Below are 24,470 nucleotides of genomic sequence, written 5' to 3'. Positions count from 1 at the left end.
TCTATCTATCTATCTATCTATCTATCTATCTATCTATCTATCTATCTATCTATCTATCTATCTATCTATCTATCTATCTATCTATCTATCTATCTATCTATCTCTTACACACAGTAGTAATAGTATGTACTGGCTCGTGTCCACTGTAACTTGTGGTAAAACCTCCTGTACCTTGAAACATAAATATTAATGAAAAAAGTTGGATGCAAATTATAAATGTGCAATAAATACCATGTGAGACCTTTACTCCCTGAACAATTTATCGACCACCAACACTGCTCTCATAAAAACAAATACATATGTTCCAAATCACTAGATCTAATAACCTGCAGTGACAGCAGCGTCTAGAGAGGGAAACAGAAATATACTATGTCACAGATGCCCTGAGACGGGAAAATAAAGCATCACGAGCCATCTATCAATCAAACAGAGATCATTAGTTGCCATGTGTTGGCGCCATCTTTCCCCATCCATGGTATACTTTCATGCAATGCACGCGGTATCATACAGTGCCTACTTAGAATACCCACCCACTATGGTGCCCAAATATTAGTCCATACAGTACATTGGCCATATAGTTGCCTAAATAAAATACACAGTTCCACCGCCACCATACACTACAAATATAATATACTGTACAGCGCCTATGTAGCAGTGCCACACGATAGCAAAGTAAATACTGCCATACAGTGCTGAAATAGTAGCAACATACACTGACTAAGCACCAGCTACATACATGCCTTCTTCTGGATCAACATTGGAGTATAATAGGCTTAAAGGGGTTGTCTACGCACGGACAACTGATGACCTATCCACAGGATAGGTCATTATTATATGATCGGTGGCAGTCCAACATCTGGACCCCGCACTGATCAGCTGTTCCGGCTGGCATCGGGCACCGGATGTCATGAAGGGTATCTAGTATACGGAGCCGGAGGCAGATGGCAGCACTGCAGCTCGGACACTATTCCATGACCGGAGCCATCTGCTTCCGGCTCCATGTACTGCATACCCTGCATTATATCCAGCAGCCGGAGCAGCTGATCTTTGAGGGGTTCGGGTGTCGGACCCCCACCGATCATATACTGATGACCCATCCTGTGCATTGGTCATCAATTGTCCGTGTGTGGACAACCCCTTTAACTGGATGGACTAATGTCTTTTTTCTTTCTTACATACTATGTTACTCTAAAGTAATCTAATAACAGCATTATATAATGTCTAACTCATACTGCTATACAATAAATATTTGTAGTGGTCACATATAGGATTTTCTATAGGACCCGTTACATTAGAACAGCCATCTCCAACCAATGGCTCTCAAGCTGGTGCAAAACTACAACACCCTGACTGCTCCACCAAGTTGAGCGCCGCTCTCTAAATCCTCCAGCAATGATTTCCCGCTGGGGATGACCAGGTCACTTCTACGAGCTATAACATATTTGCCAGAGATCTTCTTTACATCCTTATTGTCACACATCTGGTCGATTCTGATAAATGGACTTTTTTGTATCCGGACCTCCTCAAGAGGCAGCACCGTCAACAATTTCCTGGAAGCTGCAGAATGGGAAGTTATGAAGGTCAATGTGACCTTGGGGGTTGGATGATTACCTATCTTGAACTTTCAGTCCCTTAGTAGCACCAAGGAGACATATTTTTATCTTAAATTGCAGGAAGTTGTACCAAGTATTTATCTGAACAATGATCATTGCAGACAACAAATGACTTTCTGGATGAGAACTATCTAGACTGCCAATATACAGGAATACATAGAGATATTTTGGTAAATACTTTTATAGGGTTACTGTGTGTGGTGCTGTTATGGGGGCAGTGTGACTGGCAGTGTTATTGGGGCACTGTTTATGTCACTGTTATGGTATACTGTTGCTGGAAGTTTTATGGGATTGTTGTGATGCATTGTTATGTAGGTATAGTGGTTGGCTCTGATATTAGTGTGATGGACTGTACTGGTATGGAGTTACTGTGGTTGGCTTAGTCATGGGGGACACTGTATCTGGCAGTGTTATGGGGCACTGTGGTTGTACTGGTATGGGGTCACTGTGGTTGGCATTGTCATGGGGACACTGTATCTGGCAGTGTTATGGGGCACTGTGGTTGTACTGGTATGGGGTCACTGTGGTTGGCATTGTCATGGGGACACTGTATCTGGCAGTGTTATGGGGCACTGTGGTTGTACTGGTATGGGGTCACTGTGGTAGCATTGTCATGGGGACACTGTATCTGGCAGTGTTATGGGGCACTGTGGTTGTACTGGTATGGGGTCACTGTGGTTGGCATTGTCATGGGGACACTGTATCTGGTAGTGTTATGGGGCACTGTGGCTGTACTGGTATGGGGTCACTGTGGTTGGCATTGTCATGGGGACACTGTATCTGGTAGTGTTATGGGGCAATGTGGCTGGCACTGTTATGAGGTACTGTTGCTGGTTCTTATAAGAGGGCGATGTTACTGCACTGGTATGGAGTTACTGTGGTTGGGTTTTTCATGGGGGCACTAGCTGGGAGTGTTATGGGAGCACTGTGGGTGTACTGGTATGCGTTTACTGTGGTTGGCAGTGTTATGGGGCACAGTAGTTGGCAGTGTTATGGGGCACCATCACCGGCACTGCTATGAGGTTACTGTTGCTGGTTCTGATATAAGGGTACAGTGACTGTACTTGTATGATGTTACTGTGACTGGGATTGTCATGGGGAAACTGTAGCTGGGAGTGTTACTGGGGTACTGTGGCTAGCACTGTTATGGGGTTACTGTAGGAGGCTTTGATACGAGGGCTGTACAGATATGGGGTTACTGTGGTTGGCACTCTTATGGTGGCACTATGACTGGAACTTTTATGGGGCTCTGTGGCTGGCTCTGATAGGGGGCACTGTGGCTGGCTCTGATAGGGGGCACTGTGGCTGACTCTGATAGGGGGCACTGTGGCTGGCTCTGATAGGGGGCACTGTGGCTGACTCTGATAGGGGGCACTGTGGCTGGCTCTGATAGGGGGCACTGTGGCTGGCTCTGATAGGGGGCACTGTGGCTGGCTCTGATAGGGGGCACTGTGGCTGGCTCTGATAGGGGGCACTGTGGCTGACTGATAGGGGGCTCTGTGGCTGGCTCTGATAGGGGGCACTGTGGCTGGCTCTGATAGGGGCGCTGTGGCTGGCTCTGATAGGGGGCACTGTGGCTGGCTCTGATATGGGGCACTGTGGCTGGCTCTGATAGGGGGCACTGTGGCTGGCTCTGATAGGGGGCACTGTGGCTGGCTCTGATAGGGGGCACTGTGGCTGGCTCTGATATTGGGCACTGTGGCTTGCTATGTTATGAGGCATTGTGGCTGGCTCTGATATCGTGGCACTGTGTTTGTTGCTGATATGGGGGCACTGTGACAGGTGTGTTAAGGATGTCACATACGTGTCCCTCTTTCCCATCTCTAAAGTCTTACATAGGTGAAATTAGATCTCATTTGGGCAGGTTTTGTGACGTTTTGTCAGCCAACTTGTCCCAGCGTCACCATTTTTTTCTGTTTCTCCCGTGTCATTGTAAATTGTGGTTTGAAGAACGTTACAATTCTAATCCTATAAAGAGCTGGGGGTCCGATTTGTATGGGATAAGCAAGTTCTACTCTGCTCATCAAGAGGCTAATAGTTGTCATCTGGTCTTCTGCACACGCTGGACTTATGTTTAGACTGAAGCTGAAAATTAAAAAATGTCCCAGTTCTTGATATCTGTGATATAAATATTATTTACGTAGTTTAGTAGTTATATCGTGTGTTTAGTATTACGTTTAACTGGATGGGACGGACCACCCGGGGATTCGTGGGTAAAAGCCCTGCAGTCTATGACATAGAAACAATAAACATAGAACTACGGCAAGATGAACATTAAAGACCCTCTAACGTGTGAGAAAAAATAAATATCTCATGTCTATGTTGTGTTTTATTAGTGTGAAGCTCCTGTGGGAACAGCATTGCTAATAAGCACATGACAACACTTCCTGTCCTGTGCTTGGGCAGATCAGTGGAACACTTAGGTTACATTTAGACGAGCGTCGGCAACCTCGGACGTGAAAAATTGAAGTTTTTCATGTCCGAGGTGCACCCGTGGGGGACGCGTTGTCACGGATCCCCCATAGACTAGATTCTATGGAGGGATGTGTGACACGCAGTAAAATTTAATGACATATTGGTGGCACCCACTTCAGTAAGGACAGGTCATTTACTCTGTATGACCTCACAGGTTACACACCCCTAATGTCAGCCATGTGGATATAATCTTTGCCAGACAGGAAAGTGTTACATCCAATGATGTTTGCCACCACGATGGATTGGTTGATGTATATTTTTTTTATAAAATCACATTCATTTAGGTCAATGAGATCCATCCTTACGTCCATTTTTTACGACAAAAGAGGATAAAAATAAACCCTCGAGGGGGCACAGTCTCACCCCAGTGCTGGATTCACAGCTACACTGCTCATTACTGCTGTATAATATCCTCCATGTTGCCGTTTCTATGTATGTGATAGAAAGAGATAGGAGAGCAGGATGTTCTCTTCTCTAAGTGTGCCGTGTATGTGCTGTGTATCCCTCTATGGCAAAATGACACAAGGACGTCATTCTGACCGTGCAGGTTGTAACATTACTTTGTTATTCCTCCTGGAAAATATGAATCAATTGACAATTGGGTGTTACCATTCCCCAAATTTATACGGTGTGTCCCTAAATAGACTGACACTGTCAGCACTGGTTGGACAGTGTTAGAGAGTGTAGGGATATGCTGCTTAGACAAAGGGAAATTATAAAACCAAAAGTCAATTTCTACACAAATTTCCAGGAGGAATAAGAGAGGAACAGCACGAGCCAGAGTTTAAGAAAATATACTTCAGAAATTCATGATTACTCAACAAAGAAACTAAATATATATTTAATTTACAAATCTCATTCAAACTAATGTGAGGCCTGTGAGATTATAGCTCGCAGCAATTTATGTAGTTTAGCCTGTAAAGCCGCAGTTAACAATAAAGCCTTTCTGTTTTGAATGCTATTTAAAGAGGTAGTGGAAGATTAGAAAAATATGGTCAGTTTCTTCCAACAACAGCGCCACACCTGTATATGGTTTGTGTCTGGCATTGCAGCTCAGCTCCATCAAAGTGAATGGGGCTGAGCTGCAATACCACACTTAACCTGAGGACAGGTGTGGTGTTGTTTTTGAAAGAAAGCAGCCATGTTTTTCTAATCCTGGACTATCCCTTTAATATTTCCAATTTTTTTTTATGTTGATGTCTGAGTACATATAGAATTGCGTAGTTTGTTTTAATTGCAAGTTATGGAAAGATCAGGCCTTGCCTTGGGGGTTCAATACAATATTAAATTCACACCACGCAGCTTAGGATGATGCTTGACTAACTTTTGTTCTGCACCTGATCAATTATTTATGAAATGAAGTATCAACGCCAGCGCTATACAATATGAACTTGGAAAAAAAATATTCTATATTGTTGGCCCACATGACTTTTGTAGCACTTGATATTTTAGAACTCCATTGTCCATGATGCAAAGCCCATTGGGCAAGTGACAAATTATTTTTCCCAGAAACAATAATGATCGTGAATTTAAATCAACACAGAGGACCCGACTTGTTAAACATGGGAAGGATCATATTGTATCAACTTATATGGGAAACAAATTCCATCAAAAAAACTTTAATCTAATTTTTTTTTTTCAAAAACATCATTCCCTAAAACAGTCTTGACCGTATGAATGCAAAGTTTCCATGTCATGTGTAAGTCCCTTCAGAGCTTAATCCTATTTTTAATAGGAAATGTTATTTGGCGATATTGATACCGAGATAATACCCGAGTCTTTGTCAATGCCCCTCTTGGGTAAAAAAGTTACACTTCCCCACATGTCTGGAAGTGGACCACGTCCCACAATGATGACATCATATTGAATCAACACTGATCGTTCTCATAGGCTACCAGATGTCCCTGGACCATAAAAGAAACCTAAGCAGGCTTAAATGTTTTTTATTTTATTTTTTTAAATTTTTTGTTAACTACTCCCTCATTTAAATCTTGGACCCTGGAAACATGTTTCGTAAAGAGAGAGAAAACTAAATATCCCAGACTTGGGGTTGTAAATTTCTTGGAGAAAAAAAATCTATAGCCATGTGTAGAGTAACTGAAGCTCTGGATTTATCGGGTAACTTAATATTCCATCCTGAGCTTGTAGAATACTGGGAAGCGAAATTCTGGATATTGTTCTAATTTGTTACAATGTTTCTTTTGTGCTTGAAATTTGGAATTGTTACATTTTAATATTCTGAGGTATTACGTTATAGCAAGCGCAAGTAAGGTCTTTAAAGACTAATTAATACATTTTTTCATTGAAAATCTTTGTCTTCTAATCATTAATAAGGTGATTTGTAAACCATACCTTACTTCTATAACATACTTCTGTCAGGGAAAAAAATCCTTTCCCTTCATATCTTATTTTTTGTATTATTATTTATTATTATTTATATTATTATTATTATTATTATTATTATCATTATTATTACTATTATTATATATATTATTTATTATTATTATTATTATCATTATTATTACTATTATTTTTTATTATTATTATTATTACTATTATTTTTTATTATTATTATTATTATTATTATTATTATTATTATTATTACTATTATTTTTTATTATTATTATTATTATTATCATTATTATTACTATTATTATTTATATTATTTATTATTATTATTATTATTATTATCATTATTATTACTATTATTATTTATATTATTTATTATTATTATTATTATTATTATTATTATTATTATTATTATTATTATTATTATCATTATTATTACTATTATTTTTTATTATTATTATTATTATTATTATTATTATCATTATTATTACTATTATTTTTTATTATTATTATTATTATTATTATAACTATTACTATTATTATTAATATTATTATTAAAGTACTATTTATTATAGTTAATTACAAATTTTCTATCATTATATGAATTTAAATTTATATATTAGAATGCAGGTGTCCCGAACACTGCGCAAGAGGGGGGATCACGCATGGATTCGTTAACAGTTTACATGCAGTGGCGCTCAGTTCATTGGTGAAGGGATTTTATTACAAACATCATATCAAAAAGCTAAAAAAAAACAAAAAACGTACTACATCCCACAAATTCTATAACAAAAAATATATTTTTGTCCAGAAAAGCTTTGCGGCAAATCCAGACATTTTGGATTATCAAGATGCTTAATGACAGGATAATTGTCTAGTTAGACAATATGGGACAATGAGGACCAATGCAGACAATGTCTGGTGGATCCATCTATAGTTGCTGTTACCATTGTCACAAGTGCAATACTTCTAGATTAATGCTCCAAAAATTAGTAGGTGCCAACCTGTCAGCTGACAACTACTAACATCTAATAAATATGCTAATTTACTAATGAAATTTGACTTTTTGCTTGTTCTGTTCATGTGCACTTGCATTACATATTTTTATTTTTTTTTATTTTTTTTTAAAGAGCAGCTTTTTGCATAAGTCAATAGTACATGTTCATACATGAAAAATTGTAATATATCTTAGAAGGGGAAATAACTTCTTCCTCACCTTCCAGCAACCTGTAGTTTCCTTTTCCCTTCCTGCAGACTCTCTAGTTTGAAACAGTAAATACATAGACAGGGATCTGGGGACTGAGGAGGGGGATTCTGCAGCAGAATCTCTCCCTCAGCGTTTGTGGGCTGTGAGAGGGGAGGAGGAGAGATCATGTTACAGTTTCTGCCTCAGTCTGTGTAGGGAGAGGGGAGGGGAATGAGCAGGGGAAACATCTGATTGGCTCAGAGCGCATAACAGAGCTCTGACATCATACCAGGCTAAGACCCAGAGGAGAAAACGCACATTTACATTAATGATAGGGTGGGGAGGAAAATTATCCAAAATCTGCAGGTTACATACAACATTTCTGTACAATATCTAATACATATCTACAGCTGCCTAAGGAAAGATTGTGATATTTGGTTTTTGTTATGTAAGGATAGACCGCTTTCTGAGAATGAGCGCAGAGTAGGACAATATTTCTACCAAATTTTTCCCTACCACATATGTCCCCCCATGTTCAGAAATGGATCTAAATGCGTGATTTGGGAAAATATATAGATATTTTTTTTAAAGTTAGAGATTCATTAAATTTTTCTTTTCAAAAGTTTTACAATTTCACAGCATAATAACCAGTACATCAAGGAAGAGTACATTTACAGTAATAACATAAAATAGGGAAGATGTCGTTCAGTTATATAACTGAGATAGAACTATTGTTTTCCTTAACTATGCTCTTTCTTCCTCTTCCCCCCTTTTTTTTTTTCCCTTCCCACCCCCAAATTACCACAAGCTCCTGTGTTGGAAAAAAAGATAAAAAATGTAAAAATTTAAAATTAAAAAAAAAAATACAAATTAAATTAAATAAAAAATAAATAAATAGTTTTACATATTTATGCACGTAGAGAAAAAAACACTATTAAAATGAAGATAAAAAAGTATATCTGGGACCAATGACATAATAATCTTACCCCATTTTTACATTTTTCCTTCATTAAAAGCAATTTGGTTTCATATTCCGGCCTTGGATGCTCCTATATGATAAAATAGAACAAAGAAGACAATATTATTTTTTTATCCACTTTTCTATTGTCGACATCAAACACGACCAGCAGAGGACAATACACCGAGGCACAATTGAGAACTTGTGTTCTTTTTTTTTTTTTCAACCATAGGACACGATTCAACACAGTCACTAGAATTGGAGGGATCAAACACGTGAGGACACGCAAAGGTCTAACAAAAGGGAAACAGGTCAAACCTTTATACGCTCCTTGGTGCATATTTGATGATGAAAAGGGAGAAAAGACACATTATAAATACACGCCAAGCAGAAAAAAAAAGTAAATTTTTTTATTTTTTTTTCATTGAAACCACAAGGTTTATAGGACATGGAACAGACAGAAATATTAAACCTGATAAATTCACTGTAAAATAAATGGTTGTATTTTATATACACTGTTCACATATGGCAGATTGGAAAAAAAAATTTGAGTATATTTTTTTTATTTTCCCATAGGGAATGGCGTGATTTTACCACGAATAGTGGGTGACTCCATGTCTTTTAATGGGATCCAACTACAATAGGAACCAGGATTAATCAGATTAATGGGTAAGTGGCTACGGAGGCATCTGGTAGCCACTTATCTCCTACCAACCCTATTGAAATGACATATATGCTTGTTTTTGGAAGCGGGGTCAGCTATTATCTATTTTTGACTCATTGACCCATATTTATTAAAGAAGCACTCCAGTTTTTTTTTTCTATCATTAGGTACCTAACCCTCAAAATATATACTCAGCGATAAATTCCTTATTTAGTTTATACCTTTCTATCTGAATTCTTCTCTTTAGTTGGGTCATGTGATGTCACTCTGACCTGATGAAATCTACAGCAGTTAATGTTTTTGAGAGTCATCCACTTTACTTCCTGATTTGTGGACTGTACCAAACAGGCTCTCATCAGAGGGGATACCGAAGCTTATGTTACTAGCTACCGATGAGCAGACAAATAACTGTCACACAGTTATAAGTCAGGAGGCTGAGCTGCGACCTCCTTCATTATAATTGCATGATAGTTATGAGTCTGCTCATCAGTAGTTAGTGACAATTGTTTCTGTATCCCCCTGTGGAGAACCAGTTTGGTACAGTCCACAAATCAGGAAGTAAAGAGGCTTACTCTCAAAAACATTAACTACTGTAGATTTCATGTCAGAGTGATGTCACATGATCCAACTAAAGAGAAGAATTCAGATAGAAAAGCATAACTAAATAAGGAGTTAATCGCTGAGTATATATTTTGAGGGTTAGTAATGATAGAAAAAAACCTGGAGTACTACTTTAATAAATGTGGGCCAATGTGTAAAAAAATAGATAACAGCTGACCCCGCATACAGTACTTAAAGAAGCACTCTGGGATTTTTCTTTTCTATTATTAGGTACTTTACCCCCAATATATTTCTTTCCATCTGAATTCTTCTCTTTAGTTGGGTCATGTGACCTCACTCTGACCTGATGAAATCTACAGCAGTTAATGTTTTTGAGAGTCAGCCTCTTCACTTCCTGATTTGTGGACTCTACCAAACTGGTTCTCCACAGGGGGATATAGAGAAGAATTCAGATAGAAAGGAATATATTGAGGAAAAGGTATCTAATGATAGAAAAAAAAAATCCTGAAGTGTTTCTTCAAGCACCGTATGCTAGGTTTTGGAGCTAGAATGATCCTCATTGCTCGCCAACGAGATAAATGGACGTACTGTCCAAAGTAAATGTAGTTTAGGCCACATTTAGGAGGAAATGGTGCAAATGCCAACACACTGTCAGACGATACCAAATGGGCCAGATTTATTACATTTATCAAGTCACCCCAACTATCTCCTTTACTTAGACTGGCGTAAAAAAAAAAAGGCCAGTCTTAGTAAATATGTTTTCATCCTCATGTATAGACAAACTAGGCACTTCATTTCAAAATATACATAAAATTTATTTTTCCTATTATAGACTTATTATGTCAGTCAGAAATGTCATAAAGGTCACAATGAGGATCCCGCAACCAAAAACCAAACTAAAGTTGAGAATAAATGGCTCCCACTCCCATCATTCGCACATTTACTGTTTGGTACTTCTATTGATATGGATGGCTAGGTGACCACATTGTCAATATTTATGGGGTCTCAGCTGCTGGTATCCCACTAATGTGACCCTTGGGACATGTCATAAAAGTAGGGATAAACTCCTTCAGGTGGAATATGCATGATCACAAATGTTACCTTTGAGAGGACAGCATCTACACTTCTATGAAGAGTGGGAACACTGACTGATTAAGTTATTCACTATGGGATACTTAAATATGGTCAAGATGTAAGATGATCAAGACAAGAGTGAGCACAACCTGTAGCCAGAACTTCTAAATACTAAAATGTAGAACCTGGTAAAAAGTTGGAGCCAAGTCTAAATTGGATTATTTGGTTTGGAACAATGATATTTATTATGCACACCATGGAGGTAAACCATGCGGCAGCTATGGGACCCTTGGAGAAAGGTACCTAGCTTTGGTTAGTCCCATTGCTGTTGGGTAGGAAGAACATGTGCAGGACTCCCCTCTCCAGGGAAACTCCGTTGTTATCAAACAAGCAGGTAAAGAATGGGTATGGAGCAGGAATCAAACATCAAGTCATTTTGTCCTGGGTGGCAAAACAAGGCACCAAAATGGGGCAATGGGGGGCATTTTTCTAAAGAGGCCCTCTGTTCAATGTACGCCACCGTTTATTGATGATCCTAGAGCCAAAAAGCCAGATCATCAGGGGGAATCTGAGAGCCATTGAAAGAATACTGTGAAAGGAAGGCAAACCATTGGATTATACTAAATGGTGGCAATGGGGACTTGTCGAAGCAGGTGATATGCCTCTGCAAGTAACCTACCATCCAACTTAGGATATCGTGTAATCAAAATAAAAAGGCATTATATTACAAAAGAAGAGAAAAAAGACATCTAATTATCCTGTGGTATTACAGAATATTGGTGTTTCCACTATGGGGCTTGTAGCGTCTTTCTCCCGCGGACTATATGTTGGCTTTGTTCATATAAACAGACCCCTCATAAAGCCATGGCATGTTTTTATTTGAAAGGCACATGAAATTCTATTGAAAGGAACATGAAATTCTATTGAAAGGAACATGAAATTCTATTGAAACTTGTTTTCTGCTCATAAATAAGGGAAAGGACCCTTTTGAACGGATGTCCCGGGGCACTGTAGCATGTGCGCCTTTAATAATTTATTATTGAAAACAAAAGCTTATGCAGAACACATTATTATTAATGTAGAACTAAAACCTCATATTATATCATTCAAATGGGTTTGTTCTACACAACCTGCTTAAAGGTATTATAGGTATTACACCAAAAACATGTCCGCATGATTATGTAATTTTACGGGGCTAGTTGAGCCGTGGCAGTTGTGTTGACTAGCTTGACCACATTTAGTCCATTATACACATTCATTTCTTATCAACTGTTCCTACTAATTTTATCTGCCAACAATCCAACATATTTGGGTGCTATCAGACACACTCTGGAGTCCACTCTTAAAGTTGAGAGGGACTAGAGTGGCCATGTTTGACATTCACAGAAAATTATTTTGGTTTTCCCCTATAAGAAAATTGGTGGACATGTTGGATTTTTCCAGTCTATTTCCAATGTGCACACCAAGATAAGTGGCACCAAAAGTACCTTGAAGCTACTCATCCCCTTCGCCATGCATGTTCATTGGGAAATTGATCATCATAACTGTCTGTTTAAATCATTACAGAAAAGTACAGAATTTCCATGGTCAACTTAAAGGGGTTCTACATGTTGGACAATCCCTATTGGTTAGAAGGGCCCCTTGACAATAAGCTAATCAAAAAGTGTTGTCCCCCCCTGCTTGATCCTTCAGTGATCAGCTGTAGTCTGTGGGGAAATATCGCAATAAATGTTCAACTTTACTGCAGCGCCACCACAGGGAAAATTAAGTATTACACAGTGTCCATTCAAATTAATAGGTTGCCTGTATAATACAGAACTAGATAGGTCATCCAGTGCAAAGGACGCTCCCTAGTCAAGAGATCCTGAACCAAGGACACCCTCTATTAACTCAGAATTCCCTAATCGAGTATATAAAAATAGCTTTTTAAACCCCTTTTAAGAGGTTGTCTCACAAAGACAATAATTGTCCATATGCCCTAACAACCAACTTCTCCCATTTTGGCATACTCAAGCCTTTCATGTATTACCCCGGGCCATTCACTGATTGCCACCAAAGCGGCTTCTATATAAAAGTGGGTTGTCTCTGTGAGGCAAACCATATAGGAAGGGTCAACACATACGTCATTAAGAATATACACACATTACAGAATTATCTTCTATGAATCTGACTGGTGGAGAACATAACTTTTTGCTGCCTATTAAGGCCACCCACTGGATCCAGTTTTTGACGGACTGAAAACAAACCATTCTTGGTGGATATCTGCTCTTTGTGGGGGGATAAATTGCCTTAGTTTAGTATTTCTGGCCAATGGTCTCATCTGCTCTCCTCTCCTGCCCTCATAAGAATTAGCACACAAGATCAGCTGAGCCAATAGTGCATGTTAATTGGTTGATTCCTGATTTTCATTACGGCATGTGGTGAACCTGGCCACACTGTCTGATCCACTAAGGCATCATTCACGTCTGCGTAGGGAATCCAAACTGAAGCAAACGGAAACCATAGGTGCTAGCGACGCCACTGCATCCGCCCGTGACAGTGCGCAGGCTTTAAAGTTTAGTGAGCGGGCAGATCATGGAAGGTGCGCGGCCGCGCACCTTATAGGGAACACTGACTGCAGGATACCCTGTGATCGGCTTATTATCGGGGGATCCTTCTAATAAAAAGAAATTGCCCAAAGTGGACAACCCCTTTAGATTGTTGTTGGCTGACCCACCATTTTTTAGTACTGATCCCACCATTCATGAGTATCTAAAGTCTAAGTAGACTTTCAGACACTTTTGGGCACCTGTTTTATCGGAACTAGTAAGGTATTTACTGTCTCAGATTGAAAATGTCTAAGTTTGTCTAGTCTTAGACTTTTAAGTCAAAGTACTGTACTCCGAAGCAGTAGAAGAAAAATGTAGAAAAAATATAGAAAATGGTGCTTGCAAAACATAATATCTACCAAATGTGGAGAAGGAACCTCCTCTGGTTCCTTGACATTGTTCATATAAGTGGCAGGAATGGTAGATTAATAAGGGCAGAGGATTAGATTGCACTTGACCTCAATGAACTTCTTCAAATATTGTTTGTAATATTTGTCTTAAGATAGACCATTGCAGGATTACAGTTATGGGAACTACTGTATGTGCCATTTCACAGAAGCTATATTGGATTAATATTTGGGGATTAGCTATTCATAGGCCAATGAGAATGATGGCTACAGTCTGCCAGTTCCCACAAAGTGTTGCATCAATAAGCTTGCTGGACCCTTTAAATAAATGGAAAAAAAGAAGGAACCTGACAAATCATGAAGAATGATGAAGGCTCACTGGTTTCAGAATCTCGCTGTTTTGTCTGAGAACAAAGGGTCTGATTTTTTTTTTCTATAAACAGCGCCACTCTTGTCCAGGGGTTGTGCGTGGTATTGCAGCTCAGCTCCATTCACTGGAAAGAAGTGGCTCTGTTTCTTAACAAAGAAAACAGACCCTATTCTGTCCTGCAATATTTACTTCAAGTACAGTAAAATTCTTTCAAACTGGAATTAAAGGGGTTGCCCACTTTTAGCAGTCCTTTTTTTTGGCAGAAAGGTCTTCTAAATTTAAGCACATCACAGGTGGTGCTGCTGCTTAGGCTCCCAGTGATCAGCTTTAATCTGCAGGAAAGCAAGTGTTCAATTTCCTTACAGCACCACCACAGGAGAAAGGAAGCATTACATGGTGCTCATTGAAATCAGTAGGCTCCGTGTAATGCATGGATGTGGAGAGAAAGGGCGAGAGAGAACATGTATGTATGCCCTGAGCGAGGGACCTCCTTTGAAATTGGGTTTTCTAATCTAGACCACCCCTTTAAAATACTTGAGAGTGCTCGATTATTAAATATTCTGGACCATCAGACAGTCATAGAAAAGTACTTGTAAGGGTAGAAATCCTTGTCATTAGTTATCTCTACTGTCGTGACCACCTGGTTCTCGAAGGTTTCAGATTATTTTGCAGTCCCGTGTCAGACTATTATTATTTTGGGATTATGAAATGTCAATTTGAAGGAGTTTTACTGTATTTGTATCTCAAACTTTTCTGGTTACTTATAAGTGTAATAATACGACTTGTCTTTGATAACCACTTATCTCTGGGTCCATAAAAATTTTCAAAAACTATCGGGCTCGAGGACGAGCTTGTAACAAATTCTGAATGTCTCTGAGGCCGTTTTGTTTTGCAGCGATTACAAATTGCACTGGGGAGCATGGAAGAAGTTTTCCATTAAAGTCATTAACAAAGGGGCCCCTGAGGCAGTGAGTTCACATCTCCTTCCTCCAGGACAGTGTCCCGGCCTCGACTCGGAGTCATTGACACTCATTTGTCATAAAGAAGCTTTTGTCGCCTCCTAAATTTCATCCAGGGCATTTCTAATCAGTTATGTAACGTGTATCATGGATATAATCTGCTCAGGTTTACAGACATCAGTAATGTTATAGACTAGAAAAACTTCTCTAGCATTTCACAAGAATTTGTGAGCCTAGATGCCCGAGAGGAATCACTTGACCCACTTACAAGAAAATGAGTGGGTCAGATGATACCCCTCAGCCCATGAACCTAGAGGGGCATGCTGCTTTGCATATCGTGCCTGTCTCCTTCTTCTGGATTTATCAGTAAAGAACTACCTATTATATCGCTAGGGCATTGTAAGGACAATGAGGTCTTTCTGGTGGCAGGTCCTTCAACATGTCGCACAAGGTCACTCATGTTTTTTTGTTTCCTCCTTCAAGTCATCTACTGGTCATTCACAGCAGACAGCAACCAGATACTAACCAATACTGATATCCTAGCAGTCTAAGCATGGTACTTAGATGTCCTCAAGTCTTGAACTCGTACGAGAGAGTCACTAGGAAGAGCTTGCGTAAAATTAATGTTTTTGCCAACGACCGTGGATCAAGACACATCCAGGGATTCTTTTCCGTAATACCATTAAGAAACATCATGAGTAGAGACCCTGTATAGCTGATCGATGCGGGTCCGGCTTCACTAATCCCTAGTGATCATCTGTTATCACCAGGTGAACCTGGTTTGCCCATAAATTTTCCCTGCAGTGGCCGCTACAGGGGAAATATAGTATTACATGCCATCAATTCAAATGGCCGAGTTCCGGCTTATAGAAGGGGTCTCAAGTGGGAGACCCTATACTTTTTGATGTCTGTATGCCCTAAGACGGTGCATAGGGCATATGGATAGGGGTAATTGTAGTGAGACAATCCCTTTAATGACAGATGACAGCACTGTAGTAACACTATACATTATACACATAAAAAAAACTGTATGCAGTCACTCCCTGGTCTCTGGGGGAGAGAAAGTACTCCATCTATTCTTAGAGACTGTATTAGCCTATTGACACTTTTCTGACTATTGACTCCCATTCGTTTTGGCTGCCAAAAAGCGCATATACTCTGCTGCATTGTCTATACAGACAATGCAGGAAGGAAGTATGTATCTCCAATATGACCGCCCCCAGGGGAGTTTTAAAGAATAAAAAATAAATAGCTCAAACACAAAAAGTACATTATTTATGATGTGCAGACTTACATCTAATGAATGCACAACACATTTCCTTTAACACTTTATGTGCTCCCAGGTATTTGTGACTATTAGAAGATGACACAATCTGCAGAGGTTTGTACTGTCGTACTGTGATGGTCCTTCATGACTTGGACAAGAACAAGCATTAAATCTACTTGTAACCTGTAATATTTAAAGCTTGGTCAAACAACAAAGTAAAACTCACTTCTTCCTCTTCTAGTCCAGTAAGATCCCAGAAGTAGCTGAGCCTCATCTGTAAGCGTTTCCAGTGCTCCAGGAATAAAGTAGCTGAAAAATAACATCAAGATCAGATAAATAACAGATAGAATGACAAATATATAAAAAACATGTGTGTTCTTCAGCACAGGGTAATAGATGGGGGCGGTTAGAGATATTTTGCCCCTTTCCTGCTTATCAGATTCTCTTGCCCTAGAAACATACATACAATATAGCAGCATGGTATAGTATATACAATTCCTGCCCAGCATAATATACAAACTAAATGAATCATTACCATAATTTTAGTGGGATTTATCGCCACCATGTGGCCGTGTCTGGTAATGCGTGTTTTGTTTTATCAGTATTGTGGTATATTGTACTGTACTCTTCTTGACATTATCATTCCATGGCATCGGGGACAGGATATTTTAGATGCATGAAATGCCCATTTAGATATACTAATGTATTATGCCACTTTCACTGTGAGAGGTTGCCCTCAGCGTTGAACTGTGGGCTGAGGTTCTGACCCAAAGGTCCAGCAGCAGACGATCCCATTTGGAGTTGACTTTGGAGCCAATCACTTGTCACTAGAACTTATTTCTTATGGGATAATTCGCAAATAACCTAAAAGACCTTATTGATGATATTCCAGTGTACAATGATAACAACAAAGTTTACAATACAATTATTAGCGGAGGTGAACATGTTCTGTATAGATGGTAGGTGGGCACTCCCAACCAATTATTCACACAGCAGTAATGGTGTGACACCTCGCTGCACCATTATGGCCCTAGAAAAAGTGTCTATTTATATGTTTTTGTGGCGTTTTTCCCACTATTGCAATTTTAAATTGAAATTGTTCCTATTGAATTTTAAACTGCAACTGCGTGAAAACCACATTAAAAAAAATTAATTTTTTCTGCTGTCGTTTTTGTGGCGTAGTAATAGCGCAGTGTTTTACAATACCAATGGCCTCAACTGTAGGGGTACAAAAATAACATCAACACTACTGCTACATGAGAGACAGTTTAAATGCACACATCCTGGAAGGATGGAGAGACCGCCGGAAAAAGGGAAGATATCCCGGACTCCAGGAAGAGCCGGCAAATCTCCCAGGTGACCCATATACCGACCTCTTCCCGTTTCTGCACTTCCCTCCAGGCCGTTGTCTGTGGAGAAGCCCAGGAGCAGATGAAAGCGCAGGAACGGGGGGAGGTCTTGTAGCAGAACTTCTGGTCTGAGGTTTGTAAAGGGGTTGTTTTGCGTCTTGTCTTGGGTCTATAGGGTCTGGTGTCTGTATATAGGGGGTTCTGGTCGGAGGTCTTAAAACAGGGGAGTCTGGTCTGGGGTCTGTACAAGGGGCTGGGGTCTATATACAGGGGGGACTGGTTTGGGTTTGTATACAGGGGGTTTCATTTGGTGTCTGTATAAAGGGCTGGGTTCTGTTTAAAGTGCTGGACTGGGGTCTATATATTTGTTTTTGGGGTCTGGTGTGGGGTCTGAATTCATTTTGGAGTGTTCTAAAGGGGTCATTTATACTATTTGTGATTCAAATAGGTCAGGGGCGTGTCCTATATAAACAGGCGGGGCATAAGGAAAGAATTTCGCATGGTGCACTTAGCGCGCAACTTTTTGTTCCCGTCTTTTCGCAACTCCCTTTCCAAAAGTCGGCATGTATATAAATGGGTTATCATAATTGGGGGAGGAGGGCCGTGTTACAGAGTTTTTATCGGGCACAGGAGCTTTATGTTACCCCTTTGGCTGCACCATTTCAGCTGCATGTGAATATACCCTAACTCAATCCACCAATCACATTGCTGCTTTAGTTTTCTTATCTGATCTGATTGGCTATTAGAGCCAATGTCTCCCCTTTCCCTGTTCTGTAGTTTTTCCTTCTGCTCTTAGCGTTGCTATAGTAACACGTCAATGCCGCTGCTCTGAATAGTATTTTAGGGTTAATTGACCTTACACTGGAGCACGGGGCCATAGTCGTATTGAATATGATTGCTGACAGACGCGTTAACTTATTCATTAGTTAATTACTGTCTACGTTTTAAGAACATCTAACATTACCGGCCGGTAGTAAACATTTGTATCATATGATTTTCCGTCTTGCTGACATATTCTGCCAGAGGTTCTCAAATGGTATAAACAATACTTCTAAATGGGGCCACACGCGGGTTAAATGGGTCGGCCGGGATTAGAAAAAATGGTCTGATTTTTTTTCCAATAATAGCGTCAGTCTTGTTCATGGGCTGTGTCTGATATTGCAAGTAAAAGAGGCTAAATTGCAATACCAGACACAGCCTATAAACAAGAGTGGTGCTGTTTCTAAAAAAAAATTTAGACCTTTTTTTAAGATCTCTGGGAAAGCTAGGCAAAAATTGTGGAAAATATAACCTAACAAAAAAATCTTATGCAAATATACCCTTAAGATGTGGCCACACATAGCTGTTCAATTGTGTAAAATTGACCATGACGTGTGTCATTACCCTTATAAATATTTTACAATGCTTTAGGATATGAGAAATAGAACTCCGTCTTGTAACAAGCCATGCACCTGTGTCACTTGGACAGGATCAGGATAGATTTTCTGCCTGTGTGAACAAGACTGTTTCTATTCACTGACTGCAAGCAGAGATATTAAATATGTTGTAATTGAGTCAACAAGTTTGACATCTATGCCGGATTCCTTTTTAAAGGGATATGGAAAATTTCTGATGGATACAATTGACTTTAATGAGGTCCATCAGGTTTCTATCGAACGTTCTCGCAATTTTACAGCAAGACGGATATCAACAGACTTGGAATGTTGCAGAACTTTTCATTATACAACGATGACAGGGAATATCTGATTTTGACAATCCCTTTTGGTCACAAAGTTCCCTAAAAGATAAACTGATCGCAGGGTGTTCCACTTGTTAAATCTCTATAGATCGATTGTGATCTGATCTCTGTGTATAATTTCCCTACAGCACAACCACAGGTGGAATGAAGTATTACACATTTCCTATTGAAATGAACGGGCTGTCTGTATAAATAACTGACGTGCTGGGTCCTCCACAGTAAGAGACACTGTATTTTCATATTTAAATGCTTAAGCTTAGGGTATGTTTCTCGGGCCATAAACGGGGGAAAAACGGCCGAAAAATCGGAAGCAGAACGCCTCCAAACATCTGCCCATTGATTTCAATGGGAAATATGACGTTCTTTTCCGACGGGGCTTTTTTACACGGCCGTTTTGAAAAACAGCCATGTAAAAAAACGCCCACGAAAAAGAACTGCGTGTCACTTCTTGAGTCATTTTTGGAGCCGTTTTTCATTGACTCTATAGAAACACAGCTCCAAAAATAGCCGTAAAAAAATGCAGCGAAAAATGCGAGTTTGCTTAAATAACGTCTGAAAATCAGGAGCTGTTTTCCCTTGAAAACAGCTCCGTATATTCAGACGTTTTTTTAGTAAGCGTGTGAACATAGCCTGATACTACGTATACATTATTTGGGATACATAACACTGCTACATGTTCTCCTGCTGATACCTCTAGAGATCGACTGTAATCTGATCTCTGTGTTTAATTTCCCTACAGCACCACCACAGGTGGAATGAAGTATTACACATTTTGCTATTGAAATGACTGTGCTGTCTGTGTAAAGAACTGACGTGCTGGGTCCTCCAGAGCAAGAGACATTGTATTTTAATATTTAAACGCTTAGGCTTATACTACGCATACATTCTTTGGGAGACGTAACACTTACATGTTCTCCTGATATCTGAATGGGACATTTTAATGAATTTAAGGATACAACGACGAGAAGATATTCAATCAGATATCAAGCTGCAATATGAGCATGGCGCTATTATCACTGCCTCTTACCGAGATGCCTATGTCTTCAAAGAACCAGACAAGTCACTACGGATAAAGTGCCCTTTAAAGTACCCCCCACATGGGAGTGAGTCAGCGGAGCATAGACCACATATTGTGGTAAGTAATAATGTATGACAGTTTCCCTGCAATCCTTGTTTACTAAGGATGGGTAAGACTAGCTGCTTCAGCTCTCACGAGCACAATGGGGGTGTCAATCACCGTGCAGAATCTCCAATATAAGCTGAGTATTCTGCTACCGAGGGGGACGGGGAAGAGAATATATTGTAATTTAATGCTCATTCCGTTCCACTCATGGGAGCTTATTTCATTACAGACCCTTGAAACGGTTTATCACGTTTAATTGGCTTTTAAAATAATTATTTTTCGACAGAAAACTCAATTTGTCATAAGATGTGTATACTTTTGGATATTAGGCTACAGATGTAGCAGAGCTGGATTTGTCATTTAACTGTTACTCTCTTACAACGTCATAACTTATGGTATTAAAGGGGCTGCTCCAAAGGAAAAAAGAGGGACAAGCCATGAATGTGTGACAGGTAGGAAGACCGGACTACCACCTATCGGCAGAATTGAGATGTAGTACCAGGCACGTAAACATGTAGGGATGCGCTGATTTTTAGAAAGTGCTGCTGCCCTTCTTTTTTTTTTTTGTCGATCCACTAATCCTACATGGATGACCTATCCTAAGAACACTGGGATATAATGTTTTTTCCCTGGAAAACCCCTTCAAGAACAGATGGGGCTGCTTCCCCCTCTATGGTTCTAGGTATAAGGACAGGGGCTGTCCAGTTGGGACAACTCTTTCAAGATAATGCAGTAGATATACTTGTAGCCCTGTGAAGAACTATAGGTAATACTGTACATCGCTATATTAAGAGGAATTGTGGCAAATGACAAACACAGCTCAGCTACATCTAGAAAAAAATGTCAGCATCCCTGTTACACTAAGGATTAGTCATCATCATATATGTTTATTCTGCAGATACAAACCCTGTGTGTAATATATAGGTAAGAGAGTGCAGAGCGGACGGTCATCAGACTTGGGTGTGCATACTACAGAGACAGCCCCCTGAGACTGATCCCAGGCCCTGTTTGGACCTATCCCCTTTGATATTGGGTGGTTAGAACCTGTGCAGGACTCCGCTCTACAGAGGAATTATCTTGTTAGGAAAAAAGGAGTTGGTGGAGAATTGGTCTAAGGACCCTGGAAAGCGAATTGGGGTGTGGAGGGGGTGTCCTCTGTCCTGGGTGGTAAATCCCAGTATATTTTCTATACTATGGTGCCTTTCTTTTTTATATACACCATAAGCACTCAAACATTTCCTTGGTTTCATCCAATGAAAATGTTGGAAAATCTCTGTATACGGATGTAGCAGAGCTGAAATTGTCATTTTACAGTTTTTTCTTTACAACGTAATATTGTAGCTCATTGAGTTTAAGATATTGCGGTCCTGCAGTTTGCATGCAGTCCTACGAAAAACATCAAAAATAAAATGGTGATATTACTAAAATTCTGCTACATTGACAACCTCAGCTCTGCTTTCCCTACAGTATACCCTTCTAATCTCTCATACACATAGCTTGAATACTGTTTAATTGTTATGGCTATTTTATGGGGTCAAAATCCACCTTAAAATATTTTTTTAAAGGTACAGTTCAGGCAAATCGATAACTGTGTTATGTCTGGTGTCTGAGGAGGCGGAGCATAACACAGTTAAAGAGAATCCCTGTGTCTGTACCGCCCCTGAGGAACCAGAAATAAATTAAAAGAATGATTAATTTGCTCATAGATTTACTTACCCCAAAGAGCCATGAAGACAGAAAAGAAGACAGTGGCTGGGTTGTCAAATAAATGACTGGCACGAGCCATAGCACAGGCAGTACTTATATTCCAGTAGTCACATGACTTGTCACACAATGGGCACATTGTGAAGGTTTGTTCCTCGGTGCACATTTCTTTGCTATGTGTAAATAAAACAGATATGGTTAAAAAGTTTTCTTAGTGTAACCACTAATTTATCTTATTATTCTGTTTTGTTTTTTCTAGAAGCAGCGCCACTCTTGTCCATAGGCCATGTCAGGTATTGCAGCTCAATCCCATTGAATGCAATACCAGGCACAGTCTATGTACAAAAGTGGCGCTGTTTCTGTCAACAAAGAGCCGACCCTTTATCTAAACTCATTCTTGTCATATACTATCAGCGCAGAATATGAAGGTCTCTTTGTATGAAGACATCTACAGACACCTGGACAATGCCATTTATTTGGACATACTTTGCCAATATCTAACTCTATTTGGTTATAAAGAAAATATAAACTTTCTAAACCAATATGGAGGCTTAAAGGGGAGATAGGATATGTGATAAATGATTGTTCAATGGGTACTCCTCCACTGGGACCCCCATCCCTCTTCACCAGGATGGCAGCACAGCCCGGCCACTGCTCCATAGAACTTCTCTTCACCGTGACCATCCTTGGGAGGAGAAATAAAGGTCTCCTATTCTATTGAATTGATCGTGAGGTCCCAGCAGTCGGACCCTCACTGGTCTATGATTGATAACCTATTCTTATTCCATCCACGCTCAAAATCTATGTCAGCCTTGTTTGGCCGGATAGGCCAAGGATGCCACCAGTGGTGATATGTGCCACCACCTACCACCATCAGTGGAGTATGGATTGATTTGGTGAGGGCTGGGTGCACTATCAGGTGGGACATTGTCGTGAATTCGATTCTTACCTAGGAACATCAGTGTCAACGGTCACACATCCATATAGAAACACTATGATCCCAACTACGGAGGCCGGAATGAGTAGCCATGTATATAGACCAAGCCAGGCAAAATATAACCCAATTTTTTCTCCAAAATACTTTCTGAAATAATCAAATTAAGTTAAAAGTATGAGTGAACGATAAACATTTCTTAACTTCATTAAACATTTTAATTTTTAATAAAATTTAAAATCTATTTTATCCAGAATTGTGAATTGTTATAAAAACGCATTTCGGTATCACAAAGACGATTTAAAGGGATATTCTGACCATTAACATTTATGGTGCCTCGGTACAATATGTCTAATAGGTGAGAGTCACCTCGGTGACTCCCATCCAACAAGAGAATGGGGATCCCATGACGTCAGCGAAGAAAGGGAGGAGAGGAAGGAGAGACTAGGCCATGCATGGGAGTCCCAAAGGAGGATCCTATGGATACACCAGAAATGTCAATGGTTAAAATGCTTCTTAAATAGATTTCACAATAACAGTAATGGGAACATATCCTTTCTCTATGGGAAATCTTCAAAACTTGACTTGTTGGGGGTTCCTTCAAGGTCTCGATTCGATTTGAGAAACAGTGGAATAACAGGTGGAATTTTCTATGGGCACTTCGGTACTTGAACAACCCATAGAATTACACAAGAAGGGGTATGTTCACTGTTCAACCTAAGTTCTTTTTTATTGCTCCAAATAAAAATACAAAAATGAAACTACCTGGCAAATAATCTTCATTAACAATATCCTACCATTTTCTGTATACAGCTCCTATGCTGACTAATGTGTCTCCATGGTTACAGACTACAAGCAAACCCCGTGTGTAGTCTGATCTTGCAGTCATGTGTTACTCCATTCCCTCTGCCCAGAGAGAATAAGGCTACATTCTGATGAGCGTAACTAACCTTGGTCTAACCTCGGACATGAAAAACTGCAGTTTTTCACGTCCGAGGTGCACCCGTGCAGGGGGGAGTGTCACGGATCCCCCATAAACAAGAGTCTATGGAGGAATGAGTGACACGCAGGAAAATAGGACATGTCCTATTTTTTTCACGGACCCTTAACACGCTCCATTGAAACAACGGTCGTGTGAACTGCCCCATTGAGTCCGTGTGACGGCCGTTGTTTTAACGGTCGTCACACGGACTACATATACACTCGTCTCA

The 24,470-nt window shown here is 39.8% G+C and overlaps 1 protein-coding gene across 1 annotated transcript in view; it reads right to left on the bottom strand.

Annotated features, from left to right (window-relative positions):
- ANO2 (anoctamin 2) overlaps nucleotides 1-24,470 on the bottom strand; it is a 148,688-nt gene that overhangs the window by 75,558 nt on the left and 48,660 nt on the right. The window contains exons 10-14 of the mRNA XM_075859829.1: nucleotides 23,275-23,409; nucleotides 22,338-22,498; nucleotides 16,638-16,720; nucleotides 8,900-8,911; nucleotides 8,610-8,672 (exon numbers count right to left, since the gene is read on the bottom strand). Coding sequence (XP_075715944.1) covers nucleotides 8,610-8,672; nucleotides 8,900-8,911; nucleotides 16,638-16,720; nucleotides 22,338-22,498; nucleotides 23,275-23,409 — 454 coding nt within the window. The remainder of the gene's footprint in view (nucleotides 1-8,609; nucleotides 8,673-8,899; nucleotides 8,912-16,637; nucleotides 16,721-22,337; nucleotides 22,499-23,274; nucleotides 23,410-24,470) is intronic.

The sequence above is a fragment of the Rhinoderma darwinii genome, chromosome 3 (assembly GCF_050947455.1).
Source record: "Rhinoderma darwinii isolate aRhiDar2 chromosome 3, aRhiDar2.hap1, whole genome shotgun sequence".
Classification (NCBI taxonomy): domain Eukaryota; kingdom Metazoa; phylum Chordata; class Amphibia; order Anura; family Rhinodermatidae; genus Rhinoderma; species Rhinoderma darwinii.
The sequence above is the reverse complement of the archived record's forward strand: the minus strand, read 5'-3'. Positions and strand labels throughout refer to the sequence as shown.